Genomic DNA, 21,604 nt, shown 5'->3' on the forward strand with positions numbered 1-21,604 from the left:
TACCGGGACAGGCATCTGACCAGGTCCCCGCCACTGGAGCGGTGGGGGGATGGGGAGGGACACAAGTAATAGGGCTGTGCGAAACTTCAGTCCCCGATTTGATTCGGTGGAGATTTGGCCTGGTTCAGTGGCTGAAGCTCCGAATCCGAATCGAATCAGAGGACCCTTTAATCTCTCCGAATGGAATCGGAACCCTCCAAATTGATTTGGAGAGATTCAGAAAGATTCGGAGATTCGTACATAGACACAGCTTTAAATGTTTTTTCTACATACCTCTAGGTAGCAGGGGCTTGTGAGTGCTGCGATGCTGGGGTGCATGGAGTGTCCCACAGAAGCACGGGGGGCTCCCCAGCACGCTTGGCTACAGACCCGGAAGTGGACCAGAAGCACTTCCAGCCCACCAGGGAGCATGCTGGGGGCCCCCTCTTACACCCGTGGCTTGGTGACTGCAGCTGGGACGAAGCAGCCCCCCTCTTCTCTGCACCCCCATTGCAAGGCTGCCCAGCTACAGAGGGGGACTTCCACCTGCTCCTCCCCTGCCACTGCGAGGCAGAGAGGGGGGCTCTATGCAAGGCTGAGAGGGACTCTTGCCCCCCAGTTGCTCCCCTGCTGCTGTGGAATGAGGCAGGTGGCTCTGTTCAGCACTGGGGGGGGGTACTCTTTCCCCTCCTCCTCCTCCCTGCGCTGCCACAGGGCAGGGAGGGGGTGCTCTGTGTAGTACTGCCTAACCCAACCCAGCCCAGGCCAGTTGGGACATGGGGAGTGGTTGTAACTGAGCTGCAGCTGCTCGGGGTGGCCCTGCCCCCATGGCCCAGGCCAGCCTTGCTCATCCCCAGCTGAGGCTCAAAATCTTGCTCACCAATCCATGATGGACATTGCCAAAGTTTCTGAAGAACAATTATTGCACATACATGTAAATCCGTTCTTCCAAAAAAATGCTATGCGTGATTCAGAGAGCAGGAATATACCCTGAATTGTTCATTTTAGACAGAGCCCTTGACAACATTCACTTTGACTTGTATTAGTTTTAAGGTATTTAAACCAAAAAGCCAGTGGACAGTGTTATTATTTCAGGCGGCACACTTCTAAAAATTCTACTTGCAAAGACTGCCTAACATGGCTGGGTTCACTTCATGACTAGGAAAATGTCCAAACCCTGAATTAGAGGCCACTGGATGGCCTCACAGACTCAGAAACGGTTAGGGAAAACACTACTTTTCTGTTCTGAAACATCTTGCTGCGTAGCATGATTTGAACTTTAAGGTCACATGATAAAACCATAGGTTTGCTAAACATGCAACGTGTATGGGTTGAATTACTTGAAACAGTTTCTGTTTTCTCTGCAGAACTGTAGGCTTTTGTAGTCTTAGTGTGCCTGTGATATTAGCTTGCTATACAGCAGCTAAAGAAGTGCCTGTAATACACCCTCATGATCTGCTTCCTGCATAAATAAAAAGGGTTATTTCCTCCAAGCAGCAATTATATTTCATCTGACTATTCACAGAAAAAGTCTCAGCCAGTTGCATCTCTGGAACATTTTCTTCAAGAGGTAAGTTTTATATTTCTTTAAATATGTAGATTGCCACTAGAGGATCAAAACTCTTATTTTAAAATCTTTTTCTTTTCATTCAATATTTGGACTCTACAAAGCACTATGAAATACCACATCTGGGACATGTTTTTATAAAGTTGATATTTATTTATAGAACTGGGTCCAAAATAGAACTAAGATTAGTATTTCCACCAAACAAACATGTAAAGAGTAAGGGCGTATTCTCAAAAAATATTTAGGTGCCTAACTGCAACTGAAATTAATTCCTATTAAAATATCACACTGGAATTTGATATTTTTGATATCTAGAGTTTTACTTCCAGATGTACTTTGAGGGTCTGGGCCTTACTGTTCAAGCCTTAACCTTAGAAGCTAAATCTGTTCTCTGGATGGACAGGCATTATCAAACATTGCAGAAAAAAGCATCAACAGCACAAATTAAAATCAATGTTGTCATTGTTGCTTTATATGCATTTGCATAAAAGTATAAAGTTTCAATTTAATATAAAGTGGTAACTTTTTAGAGCTAAGAGATCTGGTTCCTAGAACATTTACAATTTCATAACTGAAAAAGCCCTATGACAGTTTCCATTATCACAACACGTAAGAGAGAGATAAAAAATGTAGGTGATTCTCATACACGTGTTATCCTCATACAGTACTTCAGCTAGAGCCTGTGATAAAAAATGTATGGTTGTTGTATATGAATCCTGTAGAGTTAAAGCAAGGCTTTGTAATGCTAAAAGTGAGGCCATTTTTTTGTCCTTTCACCTCCGTTTCATAAAAGCAGACACAGCACTTATGAGACGACGTGGAGGGAAAAGGGGTACTGTGTGAGGGTCATTATGTGAAGGTTACTGATAAGATACGAAACTAGCTGAATACAGTCAACAGGGGAGTCTCATCAACAAAACAACCTTGAAAGTCGGGCATGATTTGTTTTTGTTAGATAAAGAAACATCTTAAGACAAAATATAGGGGGCATGTAATTCATGAGAGTTAAACTTCTGTGTTCACGCTCACAGTGCCACTTGATTGGACAAAATAGTAATTTAGTTAATAGATGATTGAGTATTTTTACGAGCACAAGCTAATCACGAACTAACGCTTACACACTTAGAAAGTATAAAAAAGTATTATAAGTAGTAGGCGGGGTCCCCCTCCGGAGGCACCTCGCTCGAGCGAATAAAGATTCTGTATCTGACTTTGAATACTTGCTCTGCGTGATCACTGCCCCAGCCTAGAGCGAACTGCATGTGGCTTTAAGAGCGTAATTCGTAACATGGTTTCTCTTTTTGCATAGAAGAAAGGAAGGATGATCTGAGCAAGCTTTATTTAGAAAATCTATGCTATGGGGCTCTGAAGGGTTAAAACTGCATATGCAGGGCACCACAAAAATTTTATGCGTAAAGCTACGTGGTTGGATTAAAGGAAATAATTTCATAGTAACTGGTGAAAGACGACAGCCGCCCTGCTAAGCTTTTAGATGAAAAGATGTTTGGTTGCTAAGGAAAATAATTCCTTAATTTAGGGATACCCTTAGAAGACCATAAACAAGTGTCAGTTTCTAGTTACATCTAGTTCAAATGTTAGATAATTAGGTCCCCAAACTGATATTAAAAAATGTAGTTAGAGTCCAGGCTCTCTCAAGACATATACCCCCACTTAAAGCTCTTAACTTTTTTCAGTCCTGGATTGTCTTCCCTGAACCATGGTGAACAGCTCTGCTCCGTGTTGGCTGTGAAGGGTAATTTATCTAATGGCGTTCAAAGGATGAAAATCAAACATGTTTACCTGCCCTGCCATCACACAAATCATAACAGAGCAGAATATAATAAAATAGTAAGAACTTAAAGGAATGGGAAGGAGAAACTACATGAAGAGGGAGGAAGGAAGTGCATTAACAATGGTGTTAAACTATGATGACCTAAGTACAAACAAGGGAGGGGAATGAAACAATCTAAAGAGCAGGGGAGAGAGAACAGCTGAGACAAGAGATGAAAGCTGAGCCAACAACACCTATAAAGGAGATTCTTGTGACTGTGGCACAGGATATGAAACACAGAAGAGAAACTACTGAGTCTATGCTCTGCTCCACTCACCATTTTCTGACTTTGAACAAGCCCTGTACAATGTCTACGGCTTCTGGTCCCCTTCTGTAAATGGGAGTAAAACTGCTACCTACCTGGCACAAAGGGATACTGGGAAGAAAAATGTGATATTTGAAACCCTTATATTCTGGGGACATAAAAAAAGATAATAAACTGATAAATGAAATGCAACAAATAGGAAAAACGTAACCCTTGCATCTGTATGGAAATACATTGCAGGACAGTGAAGTAAGCCTTTGCCAATGTAATGCAGAGGGTTAATGACAAAATTTTAGAACTCCAAAATTTACCAGAAGAGAAAAAGCAGCCTGAAATTTTGTGTCTTTTTCATAATGGGAACTCTAAAGGCATTTTGAGCAGCTTTAAAGCCTGCTTGACTGTCTGGAGCTTTTGGAAGGGGAAGAAAACAAAGTAAGTACCCTCAAGCATTCTGCTCCCTCTCAGACAAGATTATCCACTTCAAGTCCAATAAGTATCAAATGAGAAGGTTTATGGGTCTCTTCAATGATTTGCACCTTATTTTAACAGAGGTGGTATGTAAATTCTTAGTCCCAGCTGGAAATATTATTAGGATGTAGAACACAGCAGCATGGATTCCCTCCCTAAAGCTTCTGATCAACTAGCCTAAAGCTTGCTATTAGAGGATCTATGGATGCTCTCACAGTGTATCTTTACAGATGCCCTGGGGTAGGGAGGGGGGGACTTTAAGTACCGCAGCTCCAGGAGCCACTATAAATAAAGCCCCTGCGGCACCAAGTGTATTCAGCAGGGCTGCTTTAACTAAAGCTCATTTCATGAGAACCTGCTGCCATTTTGAAGCATGGGGATGCTGAATACACATGACGCGGCGGTTGGTAGAGCACGCTATTTAGCTCGCTCAAGCAGATTTGATTGATCAAGTCTGCGCCAATGCCTGGAACAGACATCTGGCATGTGTAGAGGTGCCCATACTGCAGACCAAAGGATGACAGATGCCTTATAAAGATGCCTTCTTGAGTTACAAAATGGTTTTGACTTCAGTCTTCAAAAGTTCTGCTCATCTTAGAAGAATAACTATTTATAAAATAATATACACTAAGACAAGTCACTGGTTAAAAGCTAAGCAATGAGTCAGCTACAGACATGACAAAACACTGTAGCAAATTCCCAGCTCCTGTAACCCATGCATATAACTTACGACTCCTTGCAGCTATCTGTAACTTGTATTTCTTAATCCAAAAGTACTCATTGATCAAGTTCCTCTTGTAAGAACGTACATAAGGGCAGGTCTCAAGAAATCAGCTGGAGTTAGAGATGTGGTACCTAAAACACTGTGCACTTTTCTAGACAGAGCTCAAAGAAGACAAGACAGCTAATGTGACCTTAAAATTCTGGTTCTACCACAAACCTTTAAATTGCATTAAGACAGCATCAAGTGTTTATGCATTTATTCTCCTGGCGTGTACAACATGCAGGCAACACTCACAGTGTATACTAATGAACCATACTGAAGATGTAAACAGTTTGTTCTCTTAGTAATAATATCCTGCTGTAGTGGAGGATGCTAGGGTGTTTTCCTGGAATTTTTCAGAAAGGTGCATTGGCAGGATAATAGAAGGAAACACTTTGGCCCTGTCTTCATGCAAAAGGATTCCCTGTCACACTAAATTATAATTGTACAAGTACAGCAGTACAGGTAAAACCTCCCTACGTAGGCCCTCCTATTAGAGTACAAGTAGCTTACTGAAGTTTAACTTATATCCATTCCCTGGTGGCATAAGCAAAACTGAAAATAGGAATAAGACTGTCTAGCAACACTAGTATTACATCAATTTTAAACTGACACTTTGGTTTATCCCGAAAACAAAAAATTCCAAGTTGGCAAGACCTGTTCTAACCTTTACCCATTTCTGGCAGGTTTCTCGATAAGCATGACAAATGAGGCCTAAAACAGGTTGATAATGGGCTGTTGGTATTTATGAAATACATCAGCTCCTTAGAAATGTCACTGTGCACAACAGTAGCAGTCAACTCAGGAATCAAGAGGATGAAGCTTAATGGGTAATAAATTGCAAGTTGCACCATTTGCTGCTATATCTAACCTTCTTTGTCTAGCTGGCCTTGCAGCTTGGATATTGTGAGGAGAGTTGTATGCAACATAAAATTCCCTTGGCTGTGCTCAGAAGTTGGAACTAATCATCAGTACCAAGGCTAGATCCTGAACCAGTTAAAACACGCATTTCCACCTCCATTGTTGTTTCCATAGTCTGATGCAGGCCAGCATCATTTCTAGTGAAATCCCCAAACATTCTTGCTGCCAAGTCAATATCACTGCAAAAAGGAGGCTGCTGCAGAACTACGCTGCGATTCCATGCAAGGGAACTTGAAGCCATCACTTAACAGGTTAGGCTGGCAGTTTGAAAGGAGACGAGGAAACATTTACAAAGCCAAAGCTGACTACTAATGTTCAGTTCTGTCCCAAAAAACTGACAAGAGTGGATGAAAATATCAAATCTCATAAATGTTTCCCAGCCTGCCAAAAACAATGTGAGAGATGAAACCTGAAACAAGTGACAGTTCTCCTCTGTGAGCCCAGTGCCTCTTTGCTGCCTTATGGTCTAGACCAGAGGTTCTCAAACTGGTCTGCAGACCACCACTGGTCCACAAGCTTCATTCAGGTCCACAGAAAGGTGACCTAAGGCTAAAGCTGACAAACATTACACCCAACTTCCCAGAACTTTGCTCAAAAAACAGGCACATCCATCCCATTAGAAAGCCAAGACAACTGATATTAAAATATGAGGTGTGTGCTTTGATTTGTAGAACAAACAAAAAAAATAAAAAAGTTTATTAAGTGGTCTGCCGAGACCCTCAGCAATTTTCATGTGGTCCATGAAAAAAAAGTCTGAGAACCACTGGTCTAGACTCTTTTATTCATACCCCTTCCAAAGCTCTCATATGAGGTTGGATTTGCCAGAAAGTCTATCCTTTTGGAGGGTCCAAGATTTGATCTATTTAAAAATTGTCATTAATATGTTTTATTTAGAGAATGTATAGGGAAAGCAATGGGGAAAACTTATTTCATGGCGTTTGGGGATTATTCTCAGGCAGAAAAATGTGGGGTGGGGGAGAAGGAGGGGGACCTGGAGAGGAGAGGAGATGGGTACTGTGCTACAGGGGACTGGCACACAGTTAACAGCTATGAGAAGCTACTGTATGTGTATGCGGGCCAAAAGGGAACTGCAAAGCCAAGGGGATAGCACGGAAACCATTTGCTTCTATGAGAGGAATAAATTCTGGATTTCTTTGCTGCAGTATTGCCCAGTTGGTCAAACAGAAAGAAAAACAAGTCACCCTGTGAGCTTAGCTCATTCTTCTGCTGAGTAGAAACAGAAGTTAAACTTTGCTCCTCAAACCCTTTTCCTGCAGCAGAACTTCCCCAAAACCAGAACATCCTGACATCAAAATATAGGAGGTAACAAACCCCACAAGTGAAGCAGTCAATCATAGCTGTATTATATATGTAGTGTGCATATGGAAAAATTATTTAAACACACTCAACTGCTGTAATGGAAATAAAGTTAAAATTCAGACTATAAATGTGAGGTGGTATGGGACACGAGAAACTGAAAAAAGTGACTCGATTTATCTCTTAAGAACGTTAATTAAAAAATCTGTCACCATATTAATACTGGTTAAGATTACAGAACCCCAAAATAAAGTAATTTTTTTTTTTTAAATGCCTGCATCTTTAGTGTTTAAACAACAGGATCCTTCCACGGAAAAAAGCTTATGCTCAGTTTGAGGGGTGTTATTCTCATTATGAACCTGGGATATATGGAACCATTAGATAAGGGGAAACTCCAGCATGCTACCGAACCTCCCACTGTCTACATACGGTGCTCAAAACAGATAAGCTGTTCATGCAACATAACCAAGTTTTAATGTGGGCTTCTCTGCTATGCTTTAATGCAAAAACAAAAATGTTTGGACACCAAGAGGAAGAAGAAACCTCCAAAACTAGTATACTTTACTTTTAAACTGTAGGTATACAAAACTATTTTTCAATCTAAGATCCCGTTTAATTGCTGGAAGTTTAAAATTTACTAATTACAAACAGTTGACTTCATTAACTTTAACAAGAAGCTGTTTCAAAATTATTCATCTTTTGCCATTATACCCACTACTCACTGTGAGGGAAGTTTAAATTTTCCAAATCAGCCTGTTTACCAGTAACAAATGCATGAAAGCTACCTTTTTGAAGATTAAGTACTTACAATTTTAGTTGATCTGCAAAATGAATATACCTGTTTTATTGCATTCAGTTCCCTCCTGAGTAAACAATGACTTTGTTTTTTCACATTGTCTACTATTTGCTTAAAAGAAAAAACCAAAACACTTGCCTGGTATCAAAATTATTTTAGTAATATGCCATAAAGCAATTACAGTTAACAGCCTGTCTGTATTACCTTTAAAAACCCTGATCTGCAGGAATGTATAACTGCTGTAAAACACATGCTCCTCACTAAAGTTTTATGGACAAGATAATAACGTACCAGCAAATGTTTTCCAAATATTCAGGGCAAAAAAATTAATTTTGCCACTCTTTAGACCATAACAAAATCAAGGCCTTTGTGGTATTTAAAACAAAATGACCTTACTATCAACCTAGGAAGACCTATTACTATGAAAGCACAGTTCATTCAGACTAGCTCTTAAACACTCATTCTGATTAATTTTATGTGGGCTTCTCAGTATGGATTGCAGTTAGGAAACAAGTTATTCATAAAGAAAGGGATCTAAAGAAATATGGTTCTCCTTTCAGGTTCTATCTTCACATCCTCAGCCTCAACCCTGAGATGGGCAGCAGGATTCATGTTACAGCAGGGGTAGGCAACATTTTTTGGCTGGAGTGCTGAAAATCCCCACAATGCCTACCTTGGAAGGTGCCAGAGTGCCAGCACACCAGAAAAACAAAATGAGGGCAGGGGGTACATAGCAGGATGCCCTGCTTGTGTCCTTTGCCCCCCACCCAAAGCCCCTGCCCCTGAACCCTGCTGCCCTGTGCTCCTGAACCCTGCTGCCCCTTGCCCCCCACCCAAAGCCCCTGTCCCCCAGCCCCGCTGCCTGGGCTCCCGGCTGAAGCTGGGAGGCTCCACACAGCTGTGCCAGACTTTGGAGCCCAGGCATGAGCTCCATACTGGCGCATGCACCTGGGTGTCCAAGCAGGCAGTGGAGGGGAGGCCTGAGGCAGTGCAACTCCAGCACAGAGCTGATGACTGGGCTTCGGAGCCTGGCGCAGCTATTTGTAGCCAACCTGGGCTCTGGGAAGCTGCAGCAAGCAGCGGGCAGGATGCAAACAGCTGTGCCGGGCTCCACAGCTCCAGCATCAGCTCCATGCTGGCGGCGACTGCGTGCACACCTCGGGGCAGACAGTGGGCAGCGCAGCCTGCCCCAAGGTACGCGTGCAGTTGCTGCCAGCATGGAGCTGATGCCCCACACAGGCCAACTCTGTCCCTTTAAGAAAAAAAAAAAAAAAGCCTGAAAAAACCCAGAGACTCACCGCTCCTGCCGGCAGGGGGCAATCCCTGCTGCCCCACGCCAGGTGGGGGCTCTGCACGAGCCCCCGAAGCTGCACCAGGAGCGGTAAGTCCCAGGGCTTTCTCAGCTTTTTTTTTCCTTAAAGGACCAGAGCCCCAGCAACCAGGGCACCCATAGGGGGGCTGGGGGAGCACAGAGTGTGATCAAGGGGGCTTGTGCAGAGCCCCCCCATGCAGTGTGGGGCAGTGGGGATCGCTCCCCTGCCCAGCAGCACCTGGTGAGCAGGGGCAGGTGAGGGCAGCCATGGGAGGGACTGGGGGAGCAAGTGGGGATCAGGGGGATGGCAGGGGTCCCCCCGGTCCCCTCCCCCAGCCCCCCCCTTCTCCACCTCTAATACTTACCAGCTCAGAGTAGCTGCAGCTCCTTGCTGCAGCCACGGGGACTGCCCACATCATCAAAGCTCTCCCAATCTTTGCTGAAGATTCGCAGAGCTTTGAATCAATTTGAACCTTTAAATTGGACCCGATTCGATTCGGATTCAGAGATTCGGCCACTGAATCAGGCCAAATCTCCTCTGAATTAAATCACCACCTGAAGCTTTGCACAGCCCTAATATCTATAGGATATATATCATTTTGCCTGCACTGTCCCTATTCCCATAACACATAAATCCTCTTTTGGCCAGCTGAGGACAGAGCGTGGTTCTACGTAGCCACAAATCCAACTTCCTTGCTTTAAAACAAAATCCCCACCAAAATATAAGTCATACTGGGGTGCCGAGCACACTGAATCCTGCCCACTTGCTCAACAGCTGAGCTGCAGGAGCTCTGTATCTACATAGGACAGAGGGACGCAGTAGAGTTCAGATAAGAGAAAAAGTGCTCAAATTTGTCATGCTACAAATATTAAATTGCATAAGCAACCCATTAAAAAGTGAAAAATGTGTTACAAAAAAGTAATACTTACAAAATAGAAAAAAAGACTACTACATTTCAATGGAAAATAGTTTTGAAAAACAACCGTCTTTCTAAAGATGTATTTCACTTTCTTTTTAGGTTACACTTTCAAAACCTCACAAAACAGGATATTAGCTCTGAATAAGAGGATGATTTCTCACAATATGACATGGATAAGGTATCCAAGCAACAGCTGGGACTCCTCCACTGACATTGAAGACGTCATAGCTTCTCAAAACATCATATCAAGATTTATGCACTGTTATATTGCCTTTTTTGCACCAGCAGGTTTATTAACTGGCATACTGATCCTCATCATCTTCATAAAGAACTTTTTGCAGAATCGCATCTTAAGAAACCTAAATATATTTCTTTTAGATTTCACCATCAGCAATATTGCAATGATTTTTTTCTCATTTACTGTCATACCAAGACCTGGCTATCTAAAGGCAACCCATTTAGGATGTGGAGTTCTGTCTTTTTTTTTCAATGTGAGTTATTTCAATTCTCAGTATCTTTTGATTTTGATGCTTCTCACTTTACTCAGTCCATTTTTATTCAGGGCTAGTTGGATGACTACAACAACTCAACGTTCTCTGTTATGTGTTGGATTTATACTAACATGTGCTTTCTGCATGTCAGTGGTAGTGGTGGCACTTTTAGGCACAGACAATTACCATGCAAATACAGACTGCCAGGTAGATCCATTATTTGCATGGCCAGAATATGAGATTATTAAATTCACCTTTGGATTTGGAATTCCTTTGATTCTGCAGTTACTCTGTTTTATTCTATTCTTCATTAAAGCAGCACAATCAGAAACAAGAAATTTAAGAAAGCATATTCACATACCATTAATGCTTGTTATAACCATAACCATAACAATGTTTTCATGCCGTCTATTTTACAATGTCATGATTCTCTACAGGACCATGTTAAAGATACAGAAAATTATTGGAACTTTCAAGAATGAGCTAATGATGAATATTGCAGAGATTGTAGTATTTATTGAGAGCTGTGTTAGCTTGATATTCATACTTTGTCTTCATAAACCATTGAAGAATGGAATAGCAGAAATCATAGCAAAATGCAAAAGAACAGACACTACCAACAACCTCCCTGATCTTGGTGACACTGATGCACTATGAAACTGCATCTCGTGATTCCTTTGCCCTGCAGAGTGCTGATGTTTTACATATTTTAAATAAAGGACAGCCATCCATCTGATACATCTTGCAATTGGTAACAACTGAAGGAAAACAGTCCCTTGGCCCAATTTTTCCTCAAGTTCTCACCATCAAGTTGTTATTTATATAAATCAGTTCCCTCCACTTCAGTGGGATTGTTCCAATCAAAATCAAAATTCTGAAAAAAGCCCACTTAATGTCGGAAACAGGGTACTTTTGTGACACCTGTATAGGAGTAAACAGAAGCACCTTCGCCAAAGCTAACAACTGAAGAAAGAGACATTTTGGTTCTTAACTGAATTTTCACATGGAATTTAATCCTTCAAGGCTACTGATATTTATCCATTACACGCTGTTGCCTAATTCCAATGGTCAAAGACAATATCAGTAAAATACAGGAAAACTTCCTGAAATTGTGATATACTGTACTGCCAGAGGGTGGGGTGCACGATTCCACAATTTTAAAACATCCACGTTACGAACATTCTCTCCACCTTCCCTTCCCTGTTGGCCTTGGAGATCATAGCATTTTCATGATTTGTTTCAATTCTCTTGTGGCAAAAACAATCTTGAGTATTAGGGAAGGGCTAAACCTATTTATCCATGTAAAGGGAGCAGCCTTTGGAGAAAGAAGTAAGTTCCAGTGGCTCAAGTAGAAGACAGTGCTGGACTGACGGGAAGGCCCCCTATGAGACAAAGTACTGGGAAAGAGCAACAGGGTGACAGAGCTACCAGGAATAACCATAACTACATCCCCCACAAAAATGGCAGGCAATTGGACAAATATAAGAGCTACTGCTGGGAACAATAACAGGAAGAACCAAAAAAAAAGATAACAATATGTACCCAGAATCCAGTACCCATGGACTATTTCCAGGGTCACTGACTTGAATGTATTAAAAAAAGTTCTGCCATTTGCAGGGTGGGATTACATGACTTGCAGTTACAGGGAGCTGCATAGTCTTGCTAAGGGCCCCAGTCACCTGTGTCTGGGAGAAACACTGTGTTATGCACTGGGAAGATGCCCATTTTATCTTTCAAGTTTGGGCTTGTATTTCCCCATACAGCTTTGTATTGCTGCTGTTCTGAATGCACTGGCAACCCAAAGAAGGCTGTAAAAAACGTCATTATGGAGCCAAGCAGAAATGTAAAACAATCTAGGTAAGAAGCATTTTAATGGCCAAGCGCAGAACAGAACACTGAAAATCTCGGCCCCAACCTTAAAGTGCAGGCTGAGAAAAGGGAGAGTAAAAGACTGACTCATTTGTTAGATCAGATCTGTGTAACAGGTGGGCTGCGTGGAATTAAACTGCAGTCCCTAGGCTACTGCCCAGCCACTGCTCCCACCCACTGCTGTAGCTCCAGGCTTCCCTTTCCTCCTCCAGCTGTCACTTCCCAGGCTGTCCCAGGGTTCAGGGCAGTGCAGCAGCACAGAGAGCTGTGGGTGAGCCTGGGTCTTAGAAGAGTATGTATGTATTTTGTAGTTAAGTAAATTGCAAAAGATACCGGCTTTTAGTTGCTAAGGGTTTCAGTTCTTTTTGTTAAGTGTGAATTTTAGTGTTAATGAAATGTGTGGGAATGGCAGCTCTGGAGAGTAAAGGCTTACCTTCTCTGCAACAGTTAGCTTTTGTGAAAATGATCACACTATGCTGCACAGACTGGATTAGCAATAGATGAATTATAATTCAAATTGCAATATCCCCACAACATGACGGGGTCTTGACCAGCGGTATCCTAGCTTCAACCCAAGCACATTTACAGGGCAGACGGCTTGAGCTGAAAACTTCATTTAACTTGAACTGGAAGGGTGTCCAAGATAGCGGTCGGAATAGAGACAAAACTCAAGCTAATAACGAAGCAAAGACAATTCTTCTATATAGTGGTATAACATACGCTGCAGAATTGCCTACAAGTCCCACCCTTAAGTCTAAACCTGACCTGCAAGAATGACTTCTCAGTGGAAAGGACATGCTCAGCTTCATGGCACCTTGACTTCTTAACCTTCCTACTGGGACCCAAATGTTGGGACAAATTAGTGTTAGTTGTGCTGGTGGGTTTTATGAAGGACCTTCCATAAAGAAATGGAAATGGGGGATCCCGTGAAAAATTAGTAGGCTGAACTACACTGTACAAAAAGGGGTGATATTTTTTTAGATGTTTTCCTTTCTTACTTTGTATTTTGATTGCTATGTGAAAGATAAATGACAGGTTATGGGGGCCTCCATGCATTGTCAGTGGCCCATACTGTAAAATTTGAGATATTAGAATTCAGTTTTTGTAACATACATTTTAATAAAAATAAGGTTTTGTGGGTTTTTTTCCACCAGAATAGATTGCAAAAGTCCAGATGGTCTTCCTGTTTGAGAACATTCATTTTTAAAAAGAAAATGCTAAGAGAATTATATTCATTTGCCAATAGTTCTGTAAAAGTTTTTTTTCATAAAATACATGCTATTCATGGCTTTCTGATATTTCTGTCAGGCACGGAACACAGCTGTCCACTTGAACGGACGCTGAGAAGTTTTCATTTGTTAGGAAATAGAGAAAAACACTTTTTTGGGTTGAAAAAGTGTAGGAAGCCAGATGGAAAGAATGTCACCCAATGGTTAAAAGTTACAGTATCTCTTGCAAGAGGAAAAGGAGTAAGAATTTGGGGAAGCAGCAGCAACCTTCCACAAAAATAGCTATTTACTCTGGTTAAGTACTGCACAATGACATCAGGAAGATGTCTACCTTATATTCTCTACAGATTTCCACTTTGTGCTAATTTCAAAGATACAGAACACTGGCTGTTACAAATGACAACTTTTCTGCACATGAAAATATTTCTGTTTAACACCAAAAGTTACTTTACAGTTTGCTCCTCTTTCCTCTGTGGAACAATTTATCAGCCCCTGCCACCATCATCCTGATTGAAACCCTGCATAGTGCATTTGACACAACTCCCAGTGCTGTTCCACACTTCTCTCAGCAGATTCTTTCAACTCGCACATTCCTGGGAGGCCCCAGATGGTCTCTTCCCAGTTATCTAGCCTGCTAGAGAAGCTGCCCAGTTGGTGGCTGATGCGGCAAACTGCTGGGATCCCTCCTTGGCATACGTTCACCAAAGTTTCTACTTACTTTACAAACCCTGCCTTCTGCACCAGATAGCTGAAGACAAGAAAGTAAAGCCTGTCAAATCAGGTGGGGATGGCAGAAACTCCACCTGTACGCAAGAATTAGAGTTAGGGTTGGGTATTTGACCAATCAAATAAAATCTGGTCAATTAACCAGTCAAATATTGGTCAAAAATGTAAAAGAACTGCTAACACGTCCAAACAATCCACAGAAAAAGCATAAATTGACCATAAGAAAATCAGCATCAGGCTGATCCAGGCCAAATTTTCCATTGAGAAATGTGTCAAAAAACAATACAAAAAATATCATATTTCTGTCAGAAAAACTATAAAAAAAAAAAGTAGGTGTGGGGGGAGGTTGTAAAAATGCTATGATCTTTGACTGATCAAAAATATGCAGTCAATTGAAAACACGTGACCAGTCAGTCAATTGACTGGATGCCAACATTACTTAGGAGTCAATGAAGACTCCGTTTTAAGAAATAAATAGAATTTTCTTCTTAAATACTATCAAACAAGTCTAGAAAAAACAAAATAGTTGACTATGACAGAAGAGAAACAAACCTCTTGGAAAACACCAATGCTCAACTATGTCGTTCTTACACTTTACTGAGCAAAACAGTTGCAATCAAGTGACTTCTCAGCAACTACAGAAATGATGGGGTATGTCAGGGGGAGCCGTAACTCCGATACTTGTGTGAGTATCATTTAACATGGGTTGTTAAGATACCGTTTCACTATAAAACATACATGGGTTATCAGCAAATGACAATATGAGAGAAAACGTACCACATTCAAGAGCAACTAAAATTGGTTTTTTACCCTTTTTTAAACATAGAAAGTCTGAACAATAAGATGCTTCTGGATTAATGAGTATTGCTGATACTGTGACTGGCAAATAAAACCCTACACTCATAACTAGGGACCTACTTAACTTGCAGCCAGACTAAGCCATTTTTGTGGCTTTGTCCTGGCATGAAAAGCCCATTTCACAGGCATTTTGCAACAGCCTTGCCCTTGGCACTGACTGCCAGAGAGACTGTTGAACGGGGCGAGGAAGGACGAGGGGGCAGCCACCATCTTGATTGCTGGCTGCCCTTCATCCAGCCCCACCCCATAGCACTGATTGGCAGATAGGCCCTGGGAGGGTGGGGGGGAGGAGGGACAATAGCCACCTTGCCAGCCAGTGCCTTCCTCTCCTGGGCAGTGATCCCTCTAAGCTGCATGACGCACTCATGCTGTGCTGCCAGGCACGCCTGCACATCCCCGCACGCTGCACAGCTTAGAGAGAACGCTGCTCCTGGGTGGGGTGGGAGACTTGCCCGGGAGGGGAAGACTTAATAAAAAAAAAAAATTGTTATTAAGCCTTCCCACCCCGATTTTGTGGGCAACCCTGGATTTCACGGTTTCCACAAAATCTGACAAGTCACAATGTAGGTAGGGCCCTATTCATATCTAAATGTGTTTTCAACATCTTCATGAAAAACCTTCAAATACTTTGGCACGCTACGACTTTTCCAGACAACAAAAACATCTAATGATATAATGTTCATTTCATTACAGTAAAAATAATGGTCTTTCTGATGATTTTCTCTGCCTTGTGCTTCTAATAGTGGCTATGTTTAAATAAATCTCTTGGTCATTTAAAAATGACTGGACCCTCTGACTTTAAAAAAGAAAAATGATGTTCAGTGAAATTTAACAAGTTCTTGTAAATATGTAGGAAAGGCAACATCCTGGCTACTTGTACTTTAATTTTGAACATATAAAATGAACTTCTGAAAATCTCGAATAGTTATATAAATGGGAACGTTATATACATGAATACTGTGGCATATATACAGATGTATAGCCAAATTTAGGTGAGCAGCTACAGAATGTTGTATCAAGCAGAACAACGAGTGACACTTTACAGGAAGAAGTCAGATCACAAATATAAAAAGAAATCCAGTTAAAAGGTGATGGCTATCATCTCAAATGCATTTTATTTTCTTCTTTTAAATTAGAAATAAGAGCTTAATGCACTGCTCTGTTTTTGAATGTTCTTAGCTTCTCTTTCCAGTTTTGATAGAACAATTTGAACAACCAGTAGGTGGTGTTTGTGCAAATAGCAGCTACTTCTCTACCCGTGGAGCTGAAAAGCAAAACTCCACCTGCCATACTGGAGCTTGGAAGCAAAAACTGATTCTCTAAATTCACTGCACCATTAAGCTTATTTCTTATAGGTGGCTTTGGGTTGCACAACATCAGAGCAGTGTCAAGCTGCGGATACACTTGGAGCTTATGACAGATGAAATACAAATGATAAATCCAAATACAACTGACTTGAAGGTAAGAAAATTCTATTCAAGTTGTTTAATTAATTGCAGCTTTCTTAGCTAATATTTTCCTAGAGTTTTAGTATCGGTTCTTGAACCATTAAAAGCTTTCTTAAAACTCAAAACTAAACTAAATTAATATTACAGACCAATAACAAAATATATTGAGCTGCAACTTGAAAAAATAAATCTTTAAACTCAATGAAGCTGCATTTGAATGTGTTGTACCATTTGAGTCACTGCTTAAAATGCAAAAAGACTAAATCAGAGGTAAGCAATTTGAAAGGTAACAGTCAAATATAAGGCAAAAAGACGAGTCTTTCTGATAAAGGAAAAGAACCAGCAGAAATAGGGTTAACTTAGCCTTTAAAGGAAGCCTGTTCAGCACCAGTTCAAGTGAACACAAGTTAGAACAGACCCTGGGAATTTATAAAGCTCTCTTTTATTGCCAAGGTCATGCAGCAAGATCTGCACTTTGCTATCATAACCAATAATTTATTTAGGATGTTTTAAAACCAAATATGAATTTAAATAGATTATTTCTTACTGAACTACCAACAGGTGGCATGCAGTGCAGCCTGGCATCACCTAAATAAAAGTTTTAACATATCCACTAATAGCATATCTGAATATAAACCAGCCTTCTGGTGTTTGGAAGGAAATCAGCTCTGGACAAATGGCTATATGATTACACAGGAATTAAGGTAAAACATATTCTAATGCTTTATGTGGTTACATGTAACAATTAGATTGTTTGCAGTGGTTTGGCTTTTGGTTGACTTATTTGTATAATTAGAATATAATTACAGACCCACCTTTCTGAATCATTAATTACTTAAATAATTAATTTTCCCTTTAAGGCATTTGAAGCAGTTTATCACCTTATTCAATAAAAATTGAACATTTCATAAAAGGCATCAATTCTAATATTCATACCTTGCTCAGATTGCTAATTGGGTGGGAAAAAAAAAAAAAAAAAAATCAAACCTGCCTCTCATACATGCAATAATGCCTTTGGATAAACAAAGTCTCAAAAAGCAACAAAAAATATAATGCGCCCTTTCCTATTTCATTTTATATATATATATATATATTAGTCTCTCTATAAGAGAGAAACTATACTTTTGGATTTTTATTCTATAAATATCTATTAATTACCAGTAATAGCCTGAATTCGTTTGAATATAAACTTGATCCAGTAATGGTTTGGTCCCTGGACTGTGAACCAGAGGTATTTTAAATAATTAAATTGAGAACAAAAAAAGAAATATATATTTCATATGTATCCCCAAATATAATTTTGCTAGTGTTACACAAGTAAACAGTTTCATGTTTTATATGGCAGCGTCCGATGTAATCATCTTACTATTAGCAGGTTTATTATTTTAAAACAATTAAATCAACTAACTTGAAATTAAATTTCAACTATAAAGGTATTTTAATACATCATGGTCTTTTTGTTCTCTGCATGTTTGTGTGCTTTTTTAATTAGGAAGCTTGCCAAAACTTGAAGTCTAGATCATTTTACATCTATAAAACATTCTTATTTTGAACACCCATATTTAAGTTAATGCAGTATAATGTATGGCAAAAAAACAGAAAGAGTCAAAGATGTTGGTGTAAATGAATACAAATTAGCTTTATACTATCTTGATGCCTTAAAATGATGCCTGTTCTCTCTCTCTTTCTTTGCAAACAGAACCAGTACATTTCATCTGTCTGCAGATTTTTGCAGTCAAAATCTATGCTATTAAATAAAAGTGTGCTAGTTAAGCAGGAAAAAAAGGAATCTGATACATAAAAAAGCTGCTGTCTTTTCCAGAGGTCAACAGGGCACCCTGACTGGTTTATTCCTCTTTCATACTTAGCCATATTAAGAGTCCGTGATACGTAAAGCAATGTTTGATCGACACGGTCCCAATAATATATCTTTTCATGTATATTAACTGCATTTTTGCTGAAGATGTGTTTATATATATTTAAACATCATGTTCCTAGACACCTAAAGGTAAGTTATAAATGCATGGTTCCTGTAAATAGACTACTTGAGTTTTTAAGTTAGTCTTCTAGTCATGAAACTGATGCTTTTCCATTTGCTTTTTGCAGGTCTAAGGCTATTCAGGAATTTGTAAAAAAGAGACAAATGGAGCTAAAATTCTGCCACTTTCCAATCTGCAACAAGGGACACTCTTGAAGAAAAACTTGCATTATGCAATACAAACAATCATTACATTCAAAAAGTTTCTACATAATCTAAAACATTAAGTCTCTCATCTGCAGTGTGGATGGTACCTTGTAAATAGCAAATTTCTTAAATAATTTAGTTTTCTGGAAATTGATAGCGTTCAGCCAATTTCAAGCCAAACTGCCTTGCCTTCCATTCCATTTTAACAAGTTATAATGTCCTATGAAAAAAGTAAATCTTTCTTCAAATCTTTAAAATGATTGTTATTAATGTCTTTGGAAATGCCAATAATTTAACCATTTGGCCCTAAATACAAAGTGCAAATACTGATGTAATCTTTCCAGCAGAGATCAGAACCATGGAAGCTCACACAGCAGCAATATCATCAGTTATTTGTAACAGCACATATTTTAAACCTAATGGTTCACATTTTTGTAATGAAAGCATATCATCTAGCTTGTCTGATAAATCAGATGAACATGAACAATATGTTATTGGGCTTTTCTTATCATGTCTTTACACTATATTCCTTTTCCCTATTGGCTTTGTCGGAAACATTCTGATTTTGGTTGTTAACATAAGTTTTCGTGAAAAAATGACTATTCCAGACCTTTACTTCATAAATCTTGCAGTAGCTGACCTCATTTTAGTTGCTGACTCCCTCATTGAGGTTTTTAATCTTGATGAGAAATATTACGATATCACTATTATTTGTACTTTCATGTCTTTGTTCCTTCAGATCAACATGTATAGCAGCATCTTCTTTCTGACATGGATGAGTTTTGACAGATATATAGCACTTACAAAAGTAATGAGGTCCAATATATTTCGCACCATGCAACATGCTAGATTAAGCTGCGGCCTCATATGGATGGCATCAATTTCTGCATCACTGGTGCCATTTACAGTTGTACATTTACAACACACTGGAGAGGTCTACTTTTGCTTTGCAGATGTGAAAGAAATCCAGTGGCTAGAAATAACATTGGGGTTTATCATCCCCTTTGTGATCATCGGTCTTTGTTACTCGTTAATTGTTCGAGTTCTCATAAAAGCGCACAAACACAGGAGTCTTCGATTACGGCGGCAAAAGGCTCTTCGGATGATTTTTGTAGTTGTCCTTGTTTTCTTTATCTGTTGGCTACCTGAAAATGTCTTCATCAGCGTTCAGCTTCTTCAAGAAAAAGGAGAGCCAGCTTCATCAAGCAGTCAATCTTTTAGACATGATTATCCCTTAACAGGACATATTGTAAACCTGGCAGCCTTTTCTAACAGCTGCCTGAACCCACTAATTTACAGTTTTCTAGGTGAAACTTTTAGAGATAAACTACGGCTGTACATTGAGCAGAAAACTAAAATGTCAACATTAAATCGCTTTTGTCATGCTGCCCTAAAGTCTGTCATTCCTGACAGCAATGAGCAATCAGAAGTTTAATTCAGTAGGGCTGTATAAAAACATTCAACTGTGAAAACTGCAAATATAGAACAAAATGCTTGTTACCAACAGAAAAATACGTACATATCCTGCCCTACTGAGGACTGAAACTTTATACTCTAAATATTTTTATGACAAGACTTTAATGTGAAAGAATACATTTTAGTCATTTGTATTTAATAATGAACAGGATTATTAAAAACCTAGTAGTGAGGGGGGCTGTATTTGCTTTATACTTGTATGAATGATAATATTGCAGAAAATTTTATCCGGCTAGGAAGACTCTAGATATAACTTGATTATCAGAGATTGCTACTTTCCTGGCATATGTAAGGTGCTGCCACTTACGTAATGAAGCTGCCATACCAGTGGAAAAAAACTCATTACAACATACTGATGTGGAGAAGCAGAAAAAAGTTATTGATTTTTTTCATACAAATGAAACTTTGACAACTTTGCTAAGAACTACACAGTATAGCTTATTCATTGTTCTAGGATGCATTTGAGCCATTGATATTTTGTTTCTCTTAATTTCATCTAAAAGGTTCTATCCAGAGGTTTAAGTTTTTTCCCAATTTGTAACTACTGTTTACATCAGCATTTCACCAAGTCTGAAGTCATGTGCAACCCCCATCAGCTGTCTTGCACATCACAGTGAAATTTCAAAAGAGACATCTGCTGTTTCATTTTACCTTTAAATACTGCCTAAGAAAAATCAGGTTCTCCTGCCACAGCTGCAGGTGCACTTAACACATTTACATCAAGTCCTTATATTTAAATGAAAGTCAAACATTACATTTTTCTATTGTAACATGTTTGTCTCGATTGTAAGAATGGAATACTATATCTTTTTAAAATACCTTCTGCAAGCATGACAGTGTAAGAATCTCTTGATTAAAATGTTGCAAGTCTCATTCTTTCTGGCATCAGACAATTTCTGTAATTGGGATACTAACCAGCCATAGGTTGTTTTTCCAAACCCACTGGCCTTACGGTTATCTTCATAGATTTCATGGACATTAGGGCTGGAAGGGACCTTGGAAAATCATAGAGTCCAGCCCCCTGTCCCAGGGGCAGGAAGTCAGCTGGGGTCAAAGGATCCCAGCAAGATAAACACCCAAATATCTCTTAAAGAAGTCCAGAGTAGGTACTTGCACCACACCTCTGGAGGCCGTCTGTTCCAGGCCTTGGGGCCCGGACAGTGAAGAACTTCTTCCTTGTGTC

At 40.0% G+C, this 21,604-nt stretch overlaps 3 protein-coding genes across 6 annotated transcripts in view; 2 read left to right on the plus strand and 1 right to left on the minus strand.

The window, feature by feature from the left end:
* CHLSN (cholesin) overlaps nt 1–21,604 on the minus strand; it is a 195,493-nt gene that overhangs the window by 144,681 nt on the left and 29,208 nt on the right. The window lies entirely within an intron of this gene.
* Nucleotides 1,315–13,968, plus strand: LOC149854997 (uncharacterized). Its single transcript, XM_090024649.1, has 2 exons — nt 1,315–1,549; nt 10,239–13,968. Exon 2 carries the CDS (start codon nt 10,289–10,291, stop codon nt 11,285–11,287), a length of 999 nt encoding a protein of 332 aa, XP_089880775.1. The 5' UTR covers nt 1,315–1,549; nt 10,239–10,288; the 3' UTR covers nt 11,288–13,968.
* On the plus strand, nt 15,817–21,288 carry GPER1 (G protein-coupled estrogen receptor 1). The gene is made up of 3 exons (XM_090024650.1): nt 15,817–16,773; nt 17,322–17,464; nt 18,867–21,288. Exon 3 carries the CDS (start codon nt 19,304–19,306, stop codon nt 20,378–20,380), a length of 1,077 nt encoding a protein of 358 aa, XP_089880776.1. The 5' UTR covers nt 15,817–16,773; nt 17,322–17,464; nt 18,867–19,303; the 3' UTR covers nt 20,381–21,288.

This window comes from Crocodylus siamensis, chromosome 12 (genome assembly GCF_052110815.1).
Source record: "Crocodylus siamensis isolate JL-2025a chromosome 12, ASM5211081v1, whole genome shotgun sequence".
Classification (NCBI taxonomy): Eukaryota; Metazoa; Chordata; order Crocodylia; family Crocodylidae; genus Crocodylus; species Crocodylus siamensis.

What these genes read in the sequence shown, in the direction of transcription:
- LOC149854997 (XM_090024649.1), top strand. Translation starts at nt 10,289, where the DNA reads ATGATTTCTCACAATATGACATGGATAAGGTATCCAAGCAACAGCTGG.
- GPER1 (XM_090024650.1), top strand. Translation starts at nt 19,304, where the DNA reads ATGGAAGCTCACACAGCAGCAATATCATCAGTTATTTGTAACAGCACA.